Raw genomic sequence first — 16677 nt, 5'->3', positions numbered from 1 at the left:
ATTCTTTGTCAAGTTCTGTTTCAGTGGTTATTGACAACTCTTGACTTTGCAAACAGCAACTTTCTGCTGCTGGATGAAACTACTAAACTGGTGGCAGTAATTAGTGTATCAATTGCTGCTGGCAACACAGTGCACATTTCAAATCAAGAGAGGTTCCAGTTTTTAAAAGGAAGTTTTATTTTAACAATTTTCACTTAAGCGCAAACACCTAAAAGTAAATCACAATACAATGAAAGATTAAATCAAGGCCTCAGATTTCATACGAACACCAAGACCAAAATCCTAAAGGTAGCCGTATTGCGTCTCACATTTCCCCATTAACTTAAAAAGCTTAAATGTGCCTTACAAGATATTAAAAAGAAAAAACTAGAACTAACATGCCAAATGTTCACTTTTGAGATTCCAACACAGCTCCTATATCTTGTTTGTACAAAAAGGCATGTTCTTGAACATGCTCTGAAAACAGCGTCTGGTGTTATATGGTATAAGAGCAACATTTAACATAATTGAAACAGCTTTAACCTAAATACGCTTACTGCTCAAATACACTCCTACAACAAAAACTGGAAAAAAGCTGAAAATTGTTTAACAGGAACTTCTTTACTTGACTTATATCCTAGATGAATGTTTCAGCATATTCAAAAATACTGAACCTGAATGTTTTAAAATGATCCTGATTTCACTTACAAGTAAAGCATAAATCACAAGCTTATATTGCAAAACTGTTAAACTTAGTTTGTTTTGTTTTCTTAAAAAAAGTTGACCAAAAATTAGGAGACCAGTTACATTCCCCAGCCCCCACTCATGTTGGACATGTTCGACATTCCAGCCATGCCATTCACTCCCATGGATGCACGATTCCCACTGCTGTAGTAGCTGCTGTTCATTGCACTCTGGTTACCTAAGACAGATAATAAGACAATTCAGTGCACTCACATACATGGCACCACATTTCCCTCACCCCCAAGTTATCCTTATAACCTGCTTTAGATCCTGTACTATCACACAATGGAAGTGGCAGGCTAACTTCATATAGATTGGATCCAACTCTGCATCACCCAACATCATCTTTTAAGTGTTGTTTTTTAAAAAAATCTAGTCACTGAAAGCTTTTCCTGCTCGCTCATCTAAACTGATTTTCTAGCTGAAACCAAGTACTTGGACAATATTTTAACTTAACTTTTTCAAGACAAGTTGATCCTTGCATTAGGTGGGTAGCTAACTGCATAACACATCCAAGACTAATAAAAACATCTTACCATATCCGCTCATGCTGCTTTGACCACCATAGCCTCCTCCATAACCCCCACTCAACGGCTGGTTAGCTGGACCACCGTAACTGGATTGGCTTCCTTTCAAGTTAAAGACACACATGTTAAGACCTTGGCTACAGTCACCTTCCACAAAAAGCATATGCCTACATGCTACTTTAAAAAGGCAAGTCTGCTCCTAGTTCACTGTGTACCTGAACTTTATTTTGAGAAGATTCTTCCTAATTTGCTCTTCACTCAGGAATTTATTTGCAGATAAGCAATTTATAGATTCTTATAGCACCAGAGTTTTCAAATTATATGAACAATTGAGTTAGAAGCAGAGGAGGGTGTCCCCCCCCCCGAAACTGCTATTTTATTTCATAGAATCATAGAGTTGGAAGAGACCACAAGGGCCATCAAGTCCACCACTCATTTCAAACCTATTGACTTAATCTGAAGCAGCATTTGGCAATATAGAGCATAGCCTTCATTATGTGGCTAACAGACAACACAAATCCTTTTGTATATGTAGCTTTAAACAGCTCAGGGGAGGTGCCAAAAGAAGTTAGTCTTTCCAAGCTGTGACTAGGAAACCTGCACCTGACACACAACACCTTTCTACATTTTTGTACAAACTAAATGCAAAATACAGCTGGTAACCCATTTCACATCTCTGCAAAACTCTTTTGCAGTCGAGGATATGAAGTTTGTTTTTTTAACTTAATTGTAACTTGTAAAGCACAAAGCCATTCTGTAAAGTGCTACTAAAACAGCATATGCACCACATACAAATAAAACGAACCACCACTTCAGAATAAAACTTTTTAGTACAAGCAAACCAAGCTTCTGAAGTTTTGGTTTTACTGAATATTCAAGTTAACAGGACATCCAATAAGAGGAACCACCATTCTGGTACAATCTTTGCCAGTTTAATTCTACCTTCTATTCAACATTCCTACCCTCACCCTCCCAGCAGTGACTGCTGTAGGTAGAAAACTGTAGCAACATTACGGACAACAAGCATCTCTTCTCCCAAGCACCCAATGTTACCACTCTGCACCTTGGAAACCATTCATACTACCATTCACACATGCAGTTCTTATTTAACGGTCTAATTGTCAAAATGTAGACCCAAATGTTTTATATACCTGCCAATGTGTTCGTGTTCCAATCTTGAACTACCCCTTCCGTTTCCTTGACTGTGATTAAGACAGAATGTTGAATATTAGTTTTAGGCCATCGAGAATAAGCAGAACTGTAAAAATTAGCCAGTTTTGTTAAACATCAGCGGGACAACATGAAACTGAATTGCTTACACTTACCCATTGCTCCCATCATTTGACTGCCATATGCACCACCACTTCCTCCAGCTGTGGAATTCAAGAAGAGTTCTACATATCGGTGTTCTAAGGAAAGAAAAAATAGCAATGCTCTGAACACAAGCAGTTCAACTTACCTCATGTACAGTACAAAGAACTTAGCCAACTTGATGCAAAACTCGAAGGCTATTCAATTCTGAGAATCATGAGCAGTAGTGAACATCACACTCTCACCAAGTTAACACAATGTTAACAAGCAAAGCCAGTATAGTAAACTGATTCATTCTACTCTACAGTTTTTTTAAAAAGTGCATACATCTGCAGGGGAGCTTTAACTTACGCATATTTGCTTTGTCTTTGGACATTGCAGCAACAGCATCCTCATGAGTAGCGAACTCAACATCTGCCTCTCCTGTTACTCGACCATCAGGCCCAATTTCAATGTGTACTCTTACAGGATTAAGAGGCGAGAAGAACTAGGTAGAAAAGACAGTCATTAACTCAATGAAAATTTCTCAGGCAATGTTCTGCAGCAACAAATCCAAATAAAAATGTCAAGACAGTCACTTACATTGTAAATGTCGTTCTCTGTAGCTCTGTAAGGTAATCCTCTCATGTGCACACAGTGACCAGTTGTGCTTTGGAAAGTAGAGGATCCATCTCCATACCTGTGGTCTGACATCCCTGTGGAAACAGTCCATTCTAAATCTTTTGTATGTAGGACAAGTTTCCTCAATTGCCCTAATCAAGAATTCTTACCTCTTCCAAATCGATCTGATCCAAAGCCATAGCCATCATTATATCCATTATAGTCATCATAACCACCATAACCTGCAACCCACAATTTAGAGTTATGTTGAAAATGATCTTCCAACAGAACTATCTGTTTTTGAATAAGAAAGCTCTATATATTTACCTCCTCCATATGCACCACGTCTCATTCTTTCAAAACCACTTCCTCTACCAAGGCTGTTGTAGCCTCTTCCCACGCCCGGCCGGTCATAAGGACCTGGCCTCTGCATGGCCATAAGCTTGCGAGGAGGATCATAATGAGTGCGCACTTCTGCTCTGCTACTCTTGAAGATTTCAATGTACCTAAAAGGTTCACACACATAAAACTAGTTGAGTTTTTTTAAAATTTGCATATTAGGTTATACAATATAATACATTACAATACCACAGCCTTGGAACTGGCAATTTTAAGCCAGAATTTTTACGTTTAGTCATAGAAAATAATCCAAGGCTAATTCAGTAAATCAGTTTGAGGTTGCTCATTAAGATATCCCAACCTTAAGGGTTAGGGAGAGCAAACTAGTTTAAGCTTCTGAAGAATCAGAACTTGGAGGGACTAATGTCCACTCAACAGCACCCATATTTTGCTCATATGGCAATATGCAAGAGGGTTAGAAATCCAGCCTCCGCCAGAATTCTAATCCATCAACACACTCCAAAAAGCACTATGTGCTCATGAGCCCATCCTATGCGTTTGCATAGCAAATCAGCAAATGCAAAAAAGGTGCATGCTTCAATTAATAACGTCACAAAACTTAGAATAAATCCCTTTGTGACATTTTTGGAAATTATGTGTTTATGTGAAAAATTATACAAGAAAATGTTACATCAATATATAGAACAAGTTTAGTAATCACATTTTCTTATGGTAATAAAATGCTAAGTGTCTTTAGAGCTAGAGGCATAATTGGTGCTATTAGAAAAATTTAAAGCCATAATCTCTCAACTTCCTTAAATATCATTTAAACTTGTTCAGAATGAACAGTTTTGAGAGGTCTAGGGAAGGGTAGACGAACTAGCCTTTCACAGCCAGTTTGCACAAACATAACAAAAATTAACGTTTCATTATAAAATTGGGGGTGTTAGTAGGGCATGAAATTACATGTTGTGAGGTGAGCACTTAAGAAGAGAGAATATGGATTTAATAACAGTTTACCATAAGAAGAGCGACATATCCAACCAACCATCCATCCCCACCTGTGCCCTATTCTTTCCTTGTGTTTCTTTAGAGCCTTTTCAGCTATTTCCTGTGAAGCAAACTGCACGAAGGCCTCCCCCGTACTCCTCCCCTGGAAGTCCACCGGCAATGTTATCCCATTTGGCACGATTTCCAACCCTTCAACCCAAGGACAAATAACCCCAGTAGGGGGGTAATATTAACATCACAAGCCCAATCATGATTTTCTTATAGCTTTAAAATACACCAGAAGTTATACTTTATAAATTTCAGAATCAGTAAACCATACTATTAAATACTATAAAAGAAACATGTCAACAAGAAACACTTATTATATACTATTTAAAAGATTCTTAACTCAGCCTGCTTGCATAAAAGACATTTCTGTAACATTTTGATTAATATTATTTCCAATTAGTGCAGGATGTGTTAAGAAAAACATTAAAGCAGCAATTTACTAATAAATAAATTCAACTGAACAATTAAAATTCCTCTAAAAATGTCAATTCTAGATCTTAACAAGAATCAAATTAAACTCAAAGATAATTTCATGCAAAATATTTAACAGATCTAGTAACAAAATCAAAGATTTGCATTTTCATAAACACTTCATTTCAAGACACTGCATATACATATTAACTTTTATGAAGAAAAAACAACTTGGGAAAAAATATTTCAACAGAAATCTAATACGGTGCAAGTTGATCTGTTTATCACAATTCATCAGAGTACATTCACACTTATCTGGACTACTGCAATATATTCCAAACATTCTGATGTAACGCTCACTTCCATTTGCTTTAGCATTTCAGTTTCAATAGAGTTTTTAAGAGCAAATTACTTTATGACATACCAAACCTTGAAGCAAATATTTTTAAACCTATCAGACAAATACTTATTTTCTGTATTCCTTTTACATGTCATAAAGAGCTTCTACTACACATGTGAGCATTTCCTTCCATCTATTCAACCAAACTAAAGTTATAACATTTATTCAATAACCTTATTCTAGACAGTCAAATTTAAGAAAGCATTCTAAATGTTTGGCTGAGTGGAGTGGAAGAGTTAAAATGGCAACTTTGCTTCCAATCTTTACTTTATGGTTTAACGATTAGTTAGTCCTTAAAGCTTTGCAGGGTTAGACTGGAATAAAGTTTTACTTGCTACATCAAGTTTTAGAGGCAGTTCTCAAATTATCAAATAATTTAAACTACTGCGTTTGTCTTTAAAAACACCTAAAGCATAACCATACAGAATTGGCCATTCAAGGATTATTTATTATTAGTTGGCTAGGCATTACTTCAGTGCCATTGCAATTCTAATCTTTACCAATACAGCTATAGCTAGAACTTATACCCCACATACCTGAGAAAAACTGAACAATTTCTTCCTTGCTACAACCAAATGGAAGTCCTCTAAGACGTACAAAACCATCATTAGCCGTATCAGGGCTGTTAGGACCAGTATGCTTCAGAACCCAATCCATTTCAACGTTGTTTGACTTGAAGACTGCAAGAGGCACTTAGAATTAATGAATTTTGGAACATGGCACAAAAAGGTCAATGCACGACATTCATTTGGAGAACAGGTTCACATTTACATACACACAGAAGAATAACCATGCATCTAAGCTCCACCCAACTGAAGAGCTACTTAAGTCAGTTACTATGTCAATTCAATCCAAACCTTCAACATATCTGTGTCCCATTGTTTCTCTGTCTTTTTTCAATGCCAGCTTCACATCTTCTTCGGTCTCCAGTTCAACAAATGCTTCTCCGCTTGGTCTTCCTTCCCTTGTGTAGATAAAACGAACCCCTGAAGATCCATTTAGTATTTTGCATTCTAAGAAAGAGCGGAAGAACAAGTTTAACACACTGTCAGAAGCAACACTAACTTCATCAAGGACTTCTAACTGTGCAAAGGCTTGGCTTGTACGGCTACAATCTGATGTGTGTCCTTGAAATCTCAATAGAAGTCAATAAGGTTCTTTCAAGTAAACAGTTTCATCCTGCAGTACAGAATATATTATTTATGTAATTATATGTTTACCTTCAAAAAAGAACAAAAGCAAAATTAACTTAGCCATAATATTATTATGGGGGTGGAAAGTGACAAAGGAAACATAACCTTATGATCTTTATTTCTGTTCTCATTACCATGAGCTGTTGTTCTCATTTCTTTGCAGTTTTAAGCATTGTAGTCCTTAATACTATTTGAAGTACACAGCACAAATCTAACCATGTCTACTCAAAAGTAAGTCCTGAATCCAATGAGGTTTACTCCCAGGTAAGTGGGGTTAGGATTGGAGCCTAAATTGTGAACTGTTATATCCTTGAAGGCAGCTTCCCCTATTACCAGAGGGGAAAGTACTTAATTGTTCATTTTACTCTTTTTCTAATTCAGAGTTCTAGATTTAATCTAACCTGCAACACGGAAGTTCTTACGGAGGAAAGGGTATGGAGAGAGAAAAACAACTCTACAGCTTGTTTACCTTTCACTACAGTAACCGAGTAAGGGAAGGAACCTGCTCCATGGAGACTTGGGGGGGGGGGGAGAAGCAGACACGCGAACGGCTCTTACCGGAGAAAAACCTCTGCACCTCATCCGCGGAGCAGGACCAAGGCAACCCTCGCACTTTCACGACATACCCCTCGCCGCCTTCGGTGTTTAACATCATGCTGGAAGTGAGCGTAGTCTCCGTTTCGCCTTCTGTTGCTACGGGGCAAACAAAGACGTCGCCACACTGAGTGGGGCAGAAGATCGGCAACGGAGCACCTCGCCCGCCCAAACTCGCCGCTCGCCCTCCCTCTTCCCCACTCCTCAAGTCTCTTCCCCACGTACACATGGCAAACCGAAATGCTGGTCCCCCGCGGGCGGGTTTTAGGGTCGCTTCGCCTCTGCGAACCCAGTGGGCCGGGCGGCGGCGGCGGCGCGCTCTAGGTTCGCTTATGAAATGGCGCCGACGGAGGACTTGCGTTTCCGCTCGGCCGAGCCCGGGCGCCGCCTCAGAAAAAAACAGGCCTCGGTCGTCGACAGCAGTCCGAAGAACCGGCTGCGCAGAGAGGCCCCTCGCTAGTCGAAGCAAAAAATACTTGCGGAACCCGAACTGGGACAGGACCAACGGCTACAAAAGTACGAGGGGGCTCACCTGCTTCTTGCGCGGCGTGGCCGAAAACGCAGCTCACGGCGCGTGCGCGCACACCCCCACGCGGCGCATGCGCGGCGCTGCCTGCCCATCCCTCCCCCGCGCCGAAAATACAAGCGCCACTTGCGCATGACTTGTGGCAGACAAAACTCCCCCCGCCCCCTCCCCGCTGCGAGTCCAAGGCTACCAATCGCTGTGCGCTTTTACTTGGGAATACAGTACACCCCTAGTGAACTTAATGGCATTTACTTCCGAGTAAAACAAAGTTGGTGGGATTCCGCCGCCCCCTCCCGCAACAACCGATCCTGTTCTCGTCCTGCTTAGCCTGCCCAACTCAATCCCCGCTCATCGTACGCATGCGCCGAAGAACAAAGCCAACCCCCTCCCCCAAGTTGGCTCTTTTGATTTGCCCTTACACGCAAGACTACGAGGCCTATACCCTTCATTGCATAATCAAGCGGTGGAGTCATCCATGTTGTACGTGCTTTCAACGCATACGGAAATGGCCATCAAACATGGCAGCACCGACAAATCACCACATTTCGCTCAAGACAGCACCAATGGCACCGCAAGCTGTACCAGTATAAGACTAACGTACAATGTCGGTGTAATTAGTCTTTTCCAACTCAAAATGGCACAGGAACACAAATGGCGCTCAAAGTACCTTAGAAAATATGTTGTGGGCTACAGACCTAACGATTCCTTACATGCTTTATACTTTAATGCCACTCCCTTGATGATCGGGGAATTAAGCCCCAACTAATTATTCGACCTCTTTCCACTTTAACCCGATTCCACACGACCTCGTGCGCCCAATTCTGCTTATGGAACATTCTGGTTCCATAATTCATGGAAATTGCAATTTTACCACAACATAGGCGCCAATTGCAAAGCCCCCAATAATACAGCCGAAACAAAAATCCAACCTGAAATTGCGAGTGCCAGAGGCACTTTGTGAAAGGGGAGACACGCGGCAAGGGGCGAGGACTGCCAGAAGCAACTTCAACCGCGTCTCCCCACAAGAAGGGCGGGCGGCGGTTTCCAGAGCGCGGGAGCGAAGGGTCGAGCTCTCCTTGGCAGCAGAGCCAAGAGGGCGGGACAGGGGAAAAAGCAGAGGCGGGTCGCCGCTATGGATTGGCTGAGCACAGGCGGGATTCTTGAAGAGACGCGAAGGCGCGGGAAGAGCTCGCCTCAGTTCCTTCCTGAAGCCAGGCAAACAAAGACCGCTCGCCATGTATCCCCCCGCCAAGCGCCCCTGCGTCGGACCCAGTGCGTTGGACCGCAGCTTCCAAAAACGCCTGAAGAAAATCACCATTGAAGGGAATATCGGTAAGTGCCTGGCCTATGTTTGCTTGATAGGAATGTCTGAACGTTGGTGTCTGCCTTTTAAAAAACTAACTCCTGTAAATTAACGGTGGGAAAAATGAAGCCTTTGCTTCAAGGAGGGCTTCCTATTTATAAAGACAGAGCTATGAGGACTGCAGTGGAGTGCTCTTTTCCCCTCTGTCCCAGTGGCACGTCTTCCGGCGCCAAATTACAGCTAGGAAGACGGACGTTGGTATGGCGGGATTTAAGGCGCTGGCGCCTAAACATTGATAAGGACAGTGCTGTGTTCGCCTGTTACACTCTGCTAAAAACACGGCTCAAGGCTGTCCTTAACTATTTACTGAATAGATTCACAGTACTGTATATGCTTATGGAACATCCGCTTATATAATATTGGGCCTTAATAAATCAATGGTAACAAAACCAGTTTTTAAGACAAGTCACTGCAAAGGTCTGGATTGAAACAGCCAAGTCATACAACGCTTCAATGAAAAGGGTGCACGGGTAAGAAAGCCATAAAAACCTGGAGCTTCTCATACGCAATACATACTCCAATACAGTGCTCTGATGGTGTTTCCTGCTTGGCAGGGGGTTGGACGCGATGGCCCTTGTGGTCTCTTCCAACTCTATGATTCTATGACTTCTCTAAGTACACTTATTTTCTGCCCTCATACCTTCCACACAGCACAATGTTTTGTCATTTGGAGATAGAAAACCAAGTTACACAACGTTATAAATGCATTCCAAATCAGGAGCTTGGGGAAGAAGGGGTAAATAGGATTCATAAGAGAAAGAAGAGCCTAGCCTTGCAAGTGTTTTAATACCTCAGCTTCTGGAAAGGCCAGTGTGTGTCTCTGTATTATGCTACCAATGTCTTATCCTAATACTAGCTGAATTTTCTTAACAGCTGCAGGGAAGTCCACATTTGTCCAACTACTAGCAAGGAACAGTGATGAGTGGGAAATAATTCCTGAACCAATTGCCAAGTGGTGCAACATCCAGACAACTGAAAATGAGTCTGAAGTAAGTAAGCATGCTGGCCCCCTAGTGCTAAATGTTGCAATACCACAAATGTTGCAATAGTCAATGTAACTTAGCAATACTTTATGCTTCTTAGGTTACACTAGATGCTGTTTTACTTTCCACAGCAGATGTTTGGTATGTCTAACAACCAAGTGACAAGATTACTGACAGACTTTCTTTTTTATCATTATCAGGAACTTTCAACATCTCAAAAGAGTGGTGGAAATCTACTTCAGATGTTGTACAGCAAACCTACAAGATGGGCTTATACATTCCAGACCTACGCCTGTTTGAGTAGAGTTAAAGCACAATTAAAACCAATTTCTGCCAAGTTACTTGAAGCAGAACATCCTGTACAGTTTTTTGAGAGATCAGTCTACAGTGATAGGTAAGAGCATGCATACATTTACAGAAATAAGATATTGGTAGAATTAAGGGGCTACTTTACATACACCTTGCTAAAATAAAATATGAAGTATGCATCCAAAATAGTCATTTTAAATGTAAATAGTACAGTGAAAGACCCACTGAGTTTCTCTTCAGGTACACTATCAATTTGCATTTAAAAGCCTTTTCTATTACAGGTATGTGTTTGCCTCCAACTTATTCGAATCAGGAGACATCAATGAAACTGAGTGGGCAATTTATCAGGATTGGCATGCATGGCTTCTGAAACAGTTTGACTCCAGTCTAGAGCTAGATGGTATTATCTACCTCAGGACTACCCCTGAGGTATGCTTCCTTCTCCCCAAACTGACTAGTTTTAGATGCAATACTAGTACCAGAACTAGGAGCTCTTGATACTGAATAGAGTACACGCAACTCCCCATTTGCACAGGGGTTGTGTTCTGAAACACCATACACACAGCAGGATGCACACAAGCTCACCGTTCCGCAGCCAAAAATGGCGCATGTGCCAGTGGTCACACATGCCTTGACGGTATGCAAATGGGGAGTTGCCTGTATTGTGCTAAGCTTTTACTTAATCAAATTTGAATATGTCTTTGGTGGCCCCTGAAGAGTAACTTTTGTCCTAGACACTAAACATGGGCAAATCACAATCTTACCTTTTAGTCCAATATTCATGAACAGCAACTTGATGCTTGATTTTACCCAGAAACAGTCCTGCTCAGTTAAAGAGCACTGTAAACCTAAATCTCAAACCTTTTAACAAGACATTCTGATGTCAACAGAATCTACGTAAACACTGTTGCCGAGAGACAACAATGGGCTTACGTAGTCCTTTTAAACATTCTTATTTGTAGGATATCCATCTAAACTAAAGCATTGTTAAAATCTTCTGTATCCTTCTCTCAATAACAATGTTTTACTTGCATTGTCAGGAGACTGCAATCCATTTTCTTAAGTTTACTAAACATTAAGAAGGCTGGAGTCCTAAGCCTATGTAGTTGGGAGCAAATTCAGTTCATCACACTTGCTTCCAAGTCAGCATGCTTTGAATCATGCTGTGTTTAAGCCAATTGAGAAGTTTTGATATTAAAGTTTAAGAAGCTAGTATACCTAAGTATTTCCACTTCAATAATGTTTCAAAGTCCAACACTGATGATTAGGTAGCACTCATTTTAGATATATGTAAAGTTTAAGTAGATATAAATTTACATCAATTCACTGAAGGTAACAATTAGTTAGATACACGTGAGAACTTTTCATAATAACAATTCAGCGTGCTAAATGTTATATTGTGACATTAAAAATTATAGAAATGCATGGAGAGGCTACGCCATAGAGGCAGAGAAGAAGAACAAGGAATTCCACTGGAATATCTAGAAAACCTTCACTATAAACATGAAACCTGGCTTTATGAGAAGACAATGAAGTAAGAACTCGCATAGCTTTGACACTTTCATTATGCTAGTTTTGCCCCCCCCCCCACAAAAAGCCTGCCATTTTCATCATCGCTGCAATCAAAGTTGTTACTAGATTATTATGTTTAGCTCATTATATTACTACTTTTTCTTAAAGGTAACTTAAAGAATGCCATACTGAAATGGCAAAAAGTGTTATCTTGCAGCACAGTGGCTACATACTTCTAAAAGTGTTTTAGGTGCTGCTGGTGCTTGTTGTCTTTAGGAGATGCAACCCTAACTTGACTCGAAGTTTAAGCCACAAATTCTATAAACATAAGTTTAGAAACTGAGAGGTTAACAAATGGGATGTCATTGAGATTCCTTATTTTTAAGTTAATTGATATTTCTTCCAAGTAAACACTGAACTTTGTGGATTTTGTTTTGTAGGGTGGATTTTGACCATCTTAGAGACATACCAGTTCTGGTTTTAGATGTTAATGATGATTTCAAAAATGATGAAATAAAACAAGAATACTTATTGGAAAAAGTAAGTATCTTCCATCCTATGTTTTTTAAAGCCCATGTGCTTGATTTAGCTCAATCTACCGTTTGTAGTCAGAAATTCCACGAGGGCTTAAATGGCCCATAGCTTACTGTCCTTTTCTTGCTTACAACTTTATTGTTTAAACCATGGGTAGGCAAACTAAGGCCCAGGGGCCGGATCCGGCCCAATCACTTTCTAAATCCAGCCTGCTGACAGTCTGGGACATACGAATTCATTCATTTTTATTTATTTTTCAAAATATAGTCTGGCCCCCCACAAGGTCTGAGGGATCTCTTGCACTAAGCTTGACTAGTGTTTTATACACATGAATCAAATGCCATTAAATTAAAGTCAAATTTCCAAATCAGTGTATTAGATTGCTGCCATGAAAGTTGTCTGCTACAGGTTAGATTATCTAATGTGCAGAATGCTAAACATTATTAGCTAGCTTTTTTCCTCATGTGACCTCCTCCATGGACATTTTATAGCCAAACTCACATGCAAATGTTTAATACCTGGTTTGGCCCTAGGGTTTTGATCAGAATTGTTTTCAATACCTCATTCACGTATCTTGTTTTTACAGGTCACGGCTTTTTTGACAACTTAGCAACTAAAAATACCAGTCTAGGAGGATATTTGGAGAAGTGCCATTTTATCTAGTGTATAACTTTGTACAGTAAACAGTCCCTGCTTTCTTTGTATGGACATAAGGTGAAAGGTTGCTACCCAGCAGAAAAGAAAATCTTTAATACATAGATGTAAAAAGCTATTCAAGATACTGGGATCGTTTTCAGAATGAACTCATCTTGTGGTCTGAGTTTCTCTGAGGTAAAATGAGAGAATTTGTGCATCTTGCACAAATATACAACTTAGAAGAAATTCTACTCATTAGTGGAAGTGTCTAAAAAGCTTACTTCAAAGTTGTTTTGTTCAGATAACTTGTTTTGTGTAAATCAGATATGTTTTAGGTACAATAAACATTTTGTAAATAAAACCTGTGAATGCCTTCATCAGAACTTGACTGCAGCAAATGTTTTCTCCAAGAGAACAAGGCCACTACATTCACATGTACTATTGGCCATGTGCTTTCAGGAACTAAACTGAGACAGATCAGGTATCTCACCAGCATGTGCCCACTCTTTGGTGCATTTAAAGCATATTCTTATCAATATACCCATTTCTTAGTCACAGGGGTTCATAACGTAAGAACTGGCAGGTTGAGAAATGTCAAGATTTAAGACTAGCAGGGTTTTTTGTGGGGTGGGGGTTGTATGAGATTATGGAGGAAAACTAAAACAGTTTAGAACCATGAAATGTATAATCTTTACCTTAGAAGCAAGTCAAAGTTCAACAGTGCTCTGGAGTGAAACTATATACAATACAGAGGAACTTTTTTATTTATATGGAAAGACAAGTTTTCCTTTAAGTTTGATTGGTTTTTTTCCTATAAAGGTCTTACTCCTCACCTTTGCTTAGGTAGATGAAGCAGAGCAATTAAAATACTTCTAAGTAAAGGACAGCTTGGCTAGTTGAGCCTATTGCTAGTTCCATAATTGAAGAGAGGAAGGAATTGGGCACCTTGCTAAAGAGTCACTGCCACGTGCGCCCTGAAACCCGGAACCCAGCACAGCCAATTCTTTATGGCTCGATTAAGATGTCGGGGAGGCTATTATTTTTATTTTCCAAGCGTGCCAGCAACACATGGCAGGGCCATCTTCAGCAGACACGCCGCGGAGCAAACAGCGCGGTGCTTTGTGCAAGGAGACGCGCGGGGGGGGGGCGGAGGACTGGGACAAGTTCGACGCGCGACGCCCGACCAGTCTCCGAACCGCCGTCGGTCACGTGTCGCGCTACCCTCCATTTCGGGGATTTCTACTTATCGAAACAGCTTTTCCCCCCCTCCCCGCCCACTATTTACAGCGCGATCCCCCTCCCGCAGTCCTAGAGCTAGTCACGTTATTCTCTTCCCTGCCGTCGCCTCACTATACGCAAATAAGGGCCCTACGTGGGGGGCGGGGCGGGGAGAGGAAGAGAAACGAGAGAAAGGCGGCCGATTCCTTCCGCGGCGGCCTCCGAGCGCGGCTCTACCGCCTCCACTGCCGCCTAGGCCCCGGAATGGCCGCCGAGCGCGCAGATTGGGCAACACCCACCACAATGGCGGAGGCAGGACGTGGTCAAAGGAGAGAAGGGGGGGGGAGGAGAGAGAAGAAAGGGAAGAGAAAAGGAGGAAGGCGGAGAGCATATAAAGGGAGAGGGCCCGGGAGAGCGAAGGGCGCGCTCCCGCCGCTTTCCCCACTGGGGAGGCTGGTGGCGGCGAGAGGCCTAGAAAGGAAGGGATGAGGGAGCCTCGTTGGACTTACACAGGCAGGCAGAGCGGAGGACCGAGGCGTCTGCGCCGAAGCCCCTCCTCTCCCCCTCCCCCCTCCCCCAATCTGCGCCAGCGCTCGAAAGCCGCAGCAGCAGCAGCAACGGCCTTAACGGCCGCGGATTCCTTCCGCCGCCGCCGCCGCCTCCTTGCCAGTTGGCGGCGCCCACTCACCCAGGCCGGGGATCTCTGGGCCGGTTTCTTCAGTGTGGCAGGGATCCATCGCGTCGGGCCTTTTTTCCCCGCTGTTCTTTTTGTGTGTGCGTGCTCGCGCGCAAGTCTGTCTTTCGCCCCGCGACGATCAAGGCGGCTGGCGGAGTCGATCAACCGAGCGTGGCGCTAAAACAATGAAGGAAGAACACGAGAGGTGGTTAAAAAAAAAAAGCCCTCGTCGTCCAGCTTCCCCATCCGGAACTGGCGTCGCTTCCTTCTCTCCCCCCCCCTCCCCGCTTCCCCATAGCGCACCTCAAATTAAGGAAGATTGTATTTTTCAGAAAAGGCCGAATCCGATCGCGCGCGCGCACCTCCCGCTTCCTCCCTCAGACTCACCAGGCTTCCTCGCAGTTGCTCTCCGCCTCTATAAATAACTCCTTCCCCCCACTTGTAGGCTTGTGACATCAGATTAAGTAACCCCTCCCCATTCCCGTCCAGCGGAACCAACCAATCGCTTGGCTACAGAGGAGCCGGAGGGGCAGCGTCTCCCCCATGCCTTGCTCTCCGTTAAAGCGCCAAGGCTCTTTTGTACCTTCAGGGTAGGAGGGCCTGTGGGGCAGGTGGGGTGGAAGGAGACCTACTGCATCGACCACCCCAGGGCTGCAGTCCCTGATCCTCCCGAGGAAGAAGCGAACGCCGCGGAATGCGCTAGGGCTAAAGTGAACACGCTGTAGCTGCGGATCGAGCCCCCTATCTTGGAGCAGCTGGAATCCTATGGACGTTCTTACTCCGTCACATAATAACTCTGCATCCTTATCTCCGCTGGTGGTTCTGCTCCTCTGAAGAGCCTTTCCATACTTAAATACAGAGGGGCCAAGGAAGGGCAGTCAGTCGTATCCTTTCAGACCCTCCAAGTGTCCCTATTTTCTGATGTCCAGGTTTCTGATTTGATCCCGGAATGTCCCACTTTTCCTTAGGTTGTCCCTATTTTCATTGGAGAAATGTTGGAGGGTATGGCATTATCCAACCCCAACCCCCCAGCCATCTGAAGGCAGCCCTGTAAAGGGAAGTGGTTTTTTTAAATGTTTAATGTTTTAACCATGTTTTTATGTATGTTGGAAGCTGCCCAGAGTGGCTGGGGCAACCCAGTAAGATGTGTGGGTTAAAACTAGTAAAATTATCATTATGGAATGGGACGTCCCTATTTTCATCTGAGAAATGTTGGAGGGTATGTCCTTGGTGCAGGGGAGCCAGGTATTTGCCCCTCAATTTAGCTTCCAGAGTGTTGGGCTAGGAGACTAGGGTTAAAATCCCTGCTCAGCCATGAGGCTCACTGGGGCCACTTAAAGCCTCTCAGCCTAAACTACTTCACAGTGTTGTTGTGAAGATAAAAAAGAGAGGAGGAGAACCACTTGTGCCACCTTGAGCTCATTGGAGACGAAGTGGGATAGAAATGTGGCAAATAAATTTCACCTTTTCCCAACATTCCACACCTGACACACAATCTGTTCACTAGCACATTGATTGCAGTTGATAGGATGTGTGTCATTTTAAGACTGGTGACAAGTGACTCTTTCCCCCCATGCTACTTTGTGAACTTCTAAAACGAACATGGGTGTAGACAGGGAGGGGGAGCTGCCCCCAAAATCAATAAAAATACATAGCTAACTGAGGTTCTGCACCCCCTAACAAAATGCCTGCCCCCCAAAAAAAATCCTGGCTAAGTCCATGAAAAAGCATGTCTGTTGCATCACCACAGTGAAAAAGTATCT

General features: G+C 42.6%; 2 protein-coding genes across 21 annotated transcripts; one reads left to right on the top strand and one right to left on the bottom strand.

Moving 5' to 3' along the window:
- Nucleotides 1–159: 159 nt before the first annotated feature.
- Nucleotides 160–15519, bottom strand: HNRNPH1 (heterogeneous nuclear ribonucleoprotein H1). 20 transcript variants are annotated; one of them, XM_083592432.1, is made up of 14 exons: nt 15498–15519; nt 14927–15091; nt 7122–7256; nt 6228–6383; nt 5907–6050; nt 4562–4700; nt 3489–3667; nt 3332–3403; nt 3144–3274; nt 2913–3048; nt 2576–2659; nt 2402–2452; nt 1260–1352; nt 160–901 (listed from the first exon to the last, which is right to left on the bottom strand). In XM_083592432.1, the coding sequence occupies exons 2-14, from the start codon at nt 14973–14975 to the stop codon at nt 783–785; spliced, it is 1488 nt and encodes a 495-aa protein (XP_083448558.1). In that variant the 5' UTR covers nt 14976–15091; nt 15498–15519; the 3' UTR covers nt 160–782. The 20 variants fall into 20 exon arrangements, with proteins under 20 accessions (XP_083448558.1, XP_083448556.1, XP_083448545.1 ...); XM_083592430.1 differs by lacking the exon at nt 15498–15519 and adding an exon at nt 15302–15454; XM_083592419.1 differs by lacking the exon at nt 15498–15519 and adding an exon at nt 15218–15369.
- On the top strand, nt 8882–13403 carry LOC310752460 (deoxycytidine kinase 2-like). Its single transcript, XM_083592777.1, has 7 exons — nt 8882–9015; nt 9920–10035; nt 10230–10423; nt 10620–10767; nt 11757–11872; nt 12291–12390; nt 12971–13403. Exons 1-7 carry the CDS (start codon nt 8919–8921, stop codon nt 12992–12994), a joined length of 795 nt encoding a protein of 264 aa, XP_083448903.1. The 5' UTR covers nt 8882–8918; the 3' UTR covers nt 12995–13403.
- Nucleotides 15520–16677: the final 1158 nt, after the last annotated feature.

The sequence above is a fragment of the Podarcis filfolensis genome, assembly GCF_964270895.1.
Source record: "Podarcis filfolensis genome assembly, chromosome: 2".
Taxonomy (NCBI): domain Eukaryota; kingdom Metazoa; phylum Chordata; class Lepidosauria; order Squamata; family Lacertidae; genus Podarcis; species Podarcis filfolensis.
Note: the sequence above shows the minus strand (reverse complement) of the source record. Positions and strands in the feature narration are given on the sequence as shown.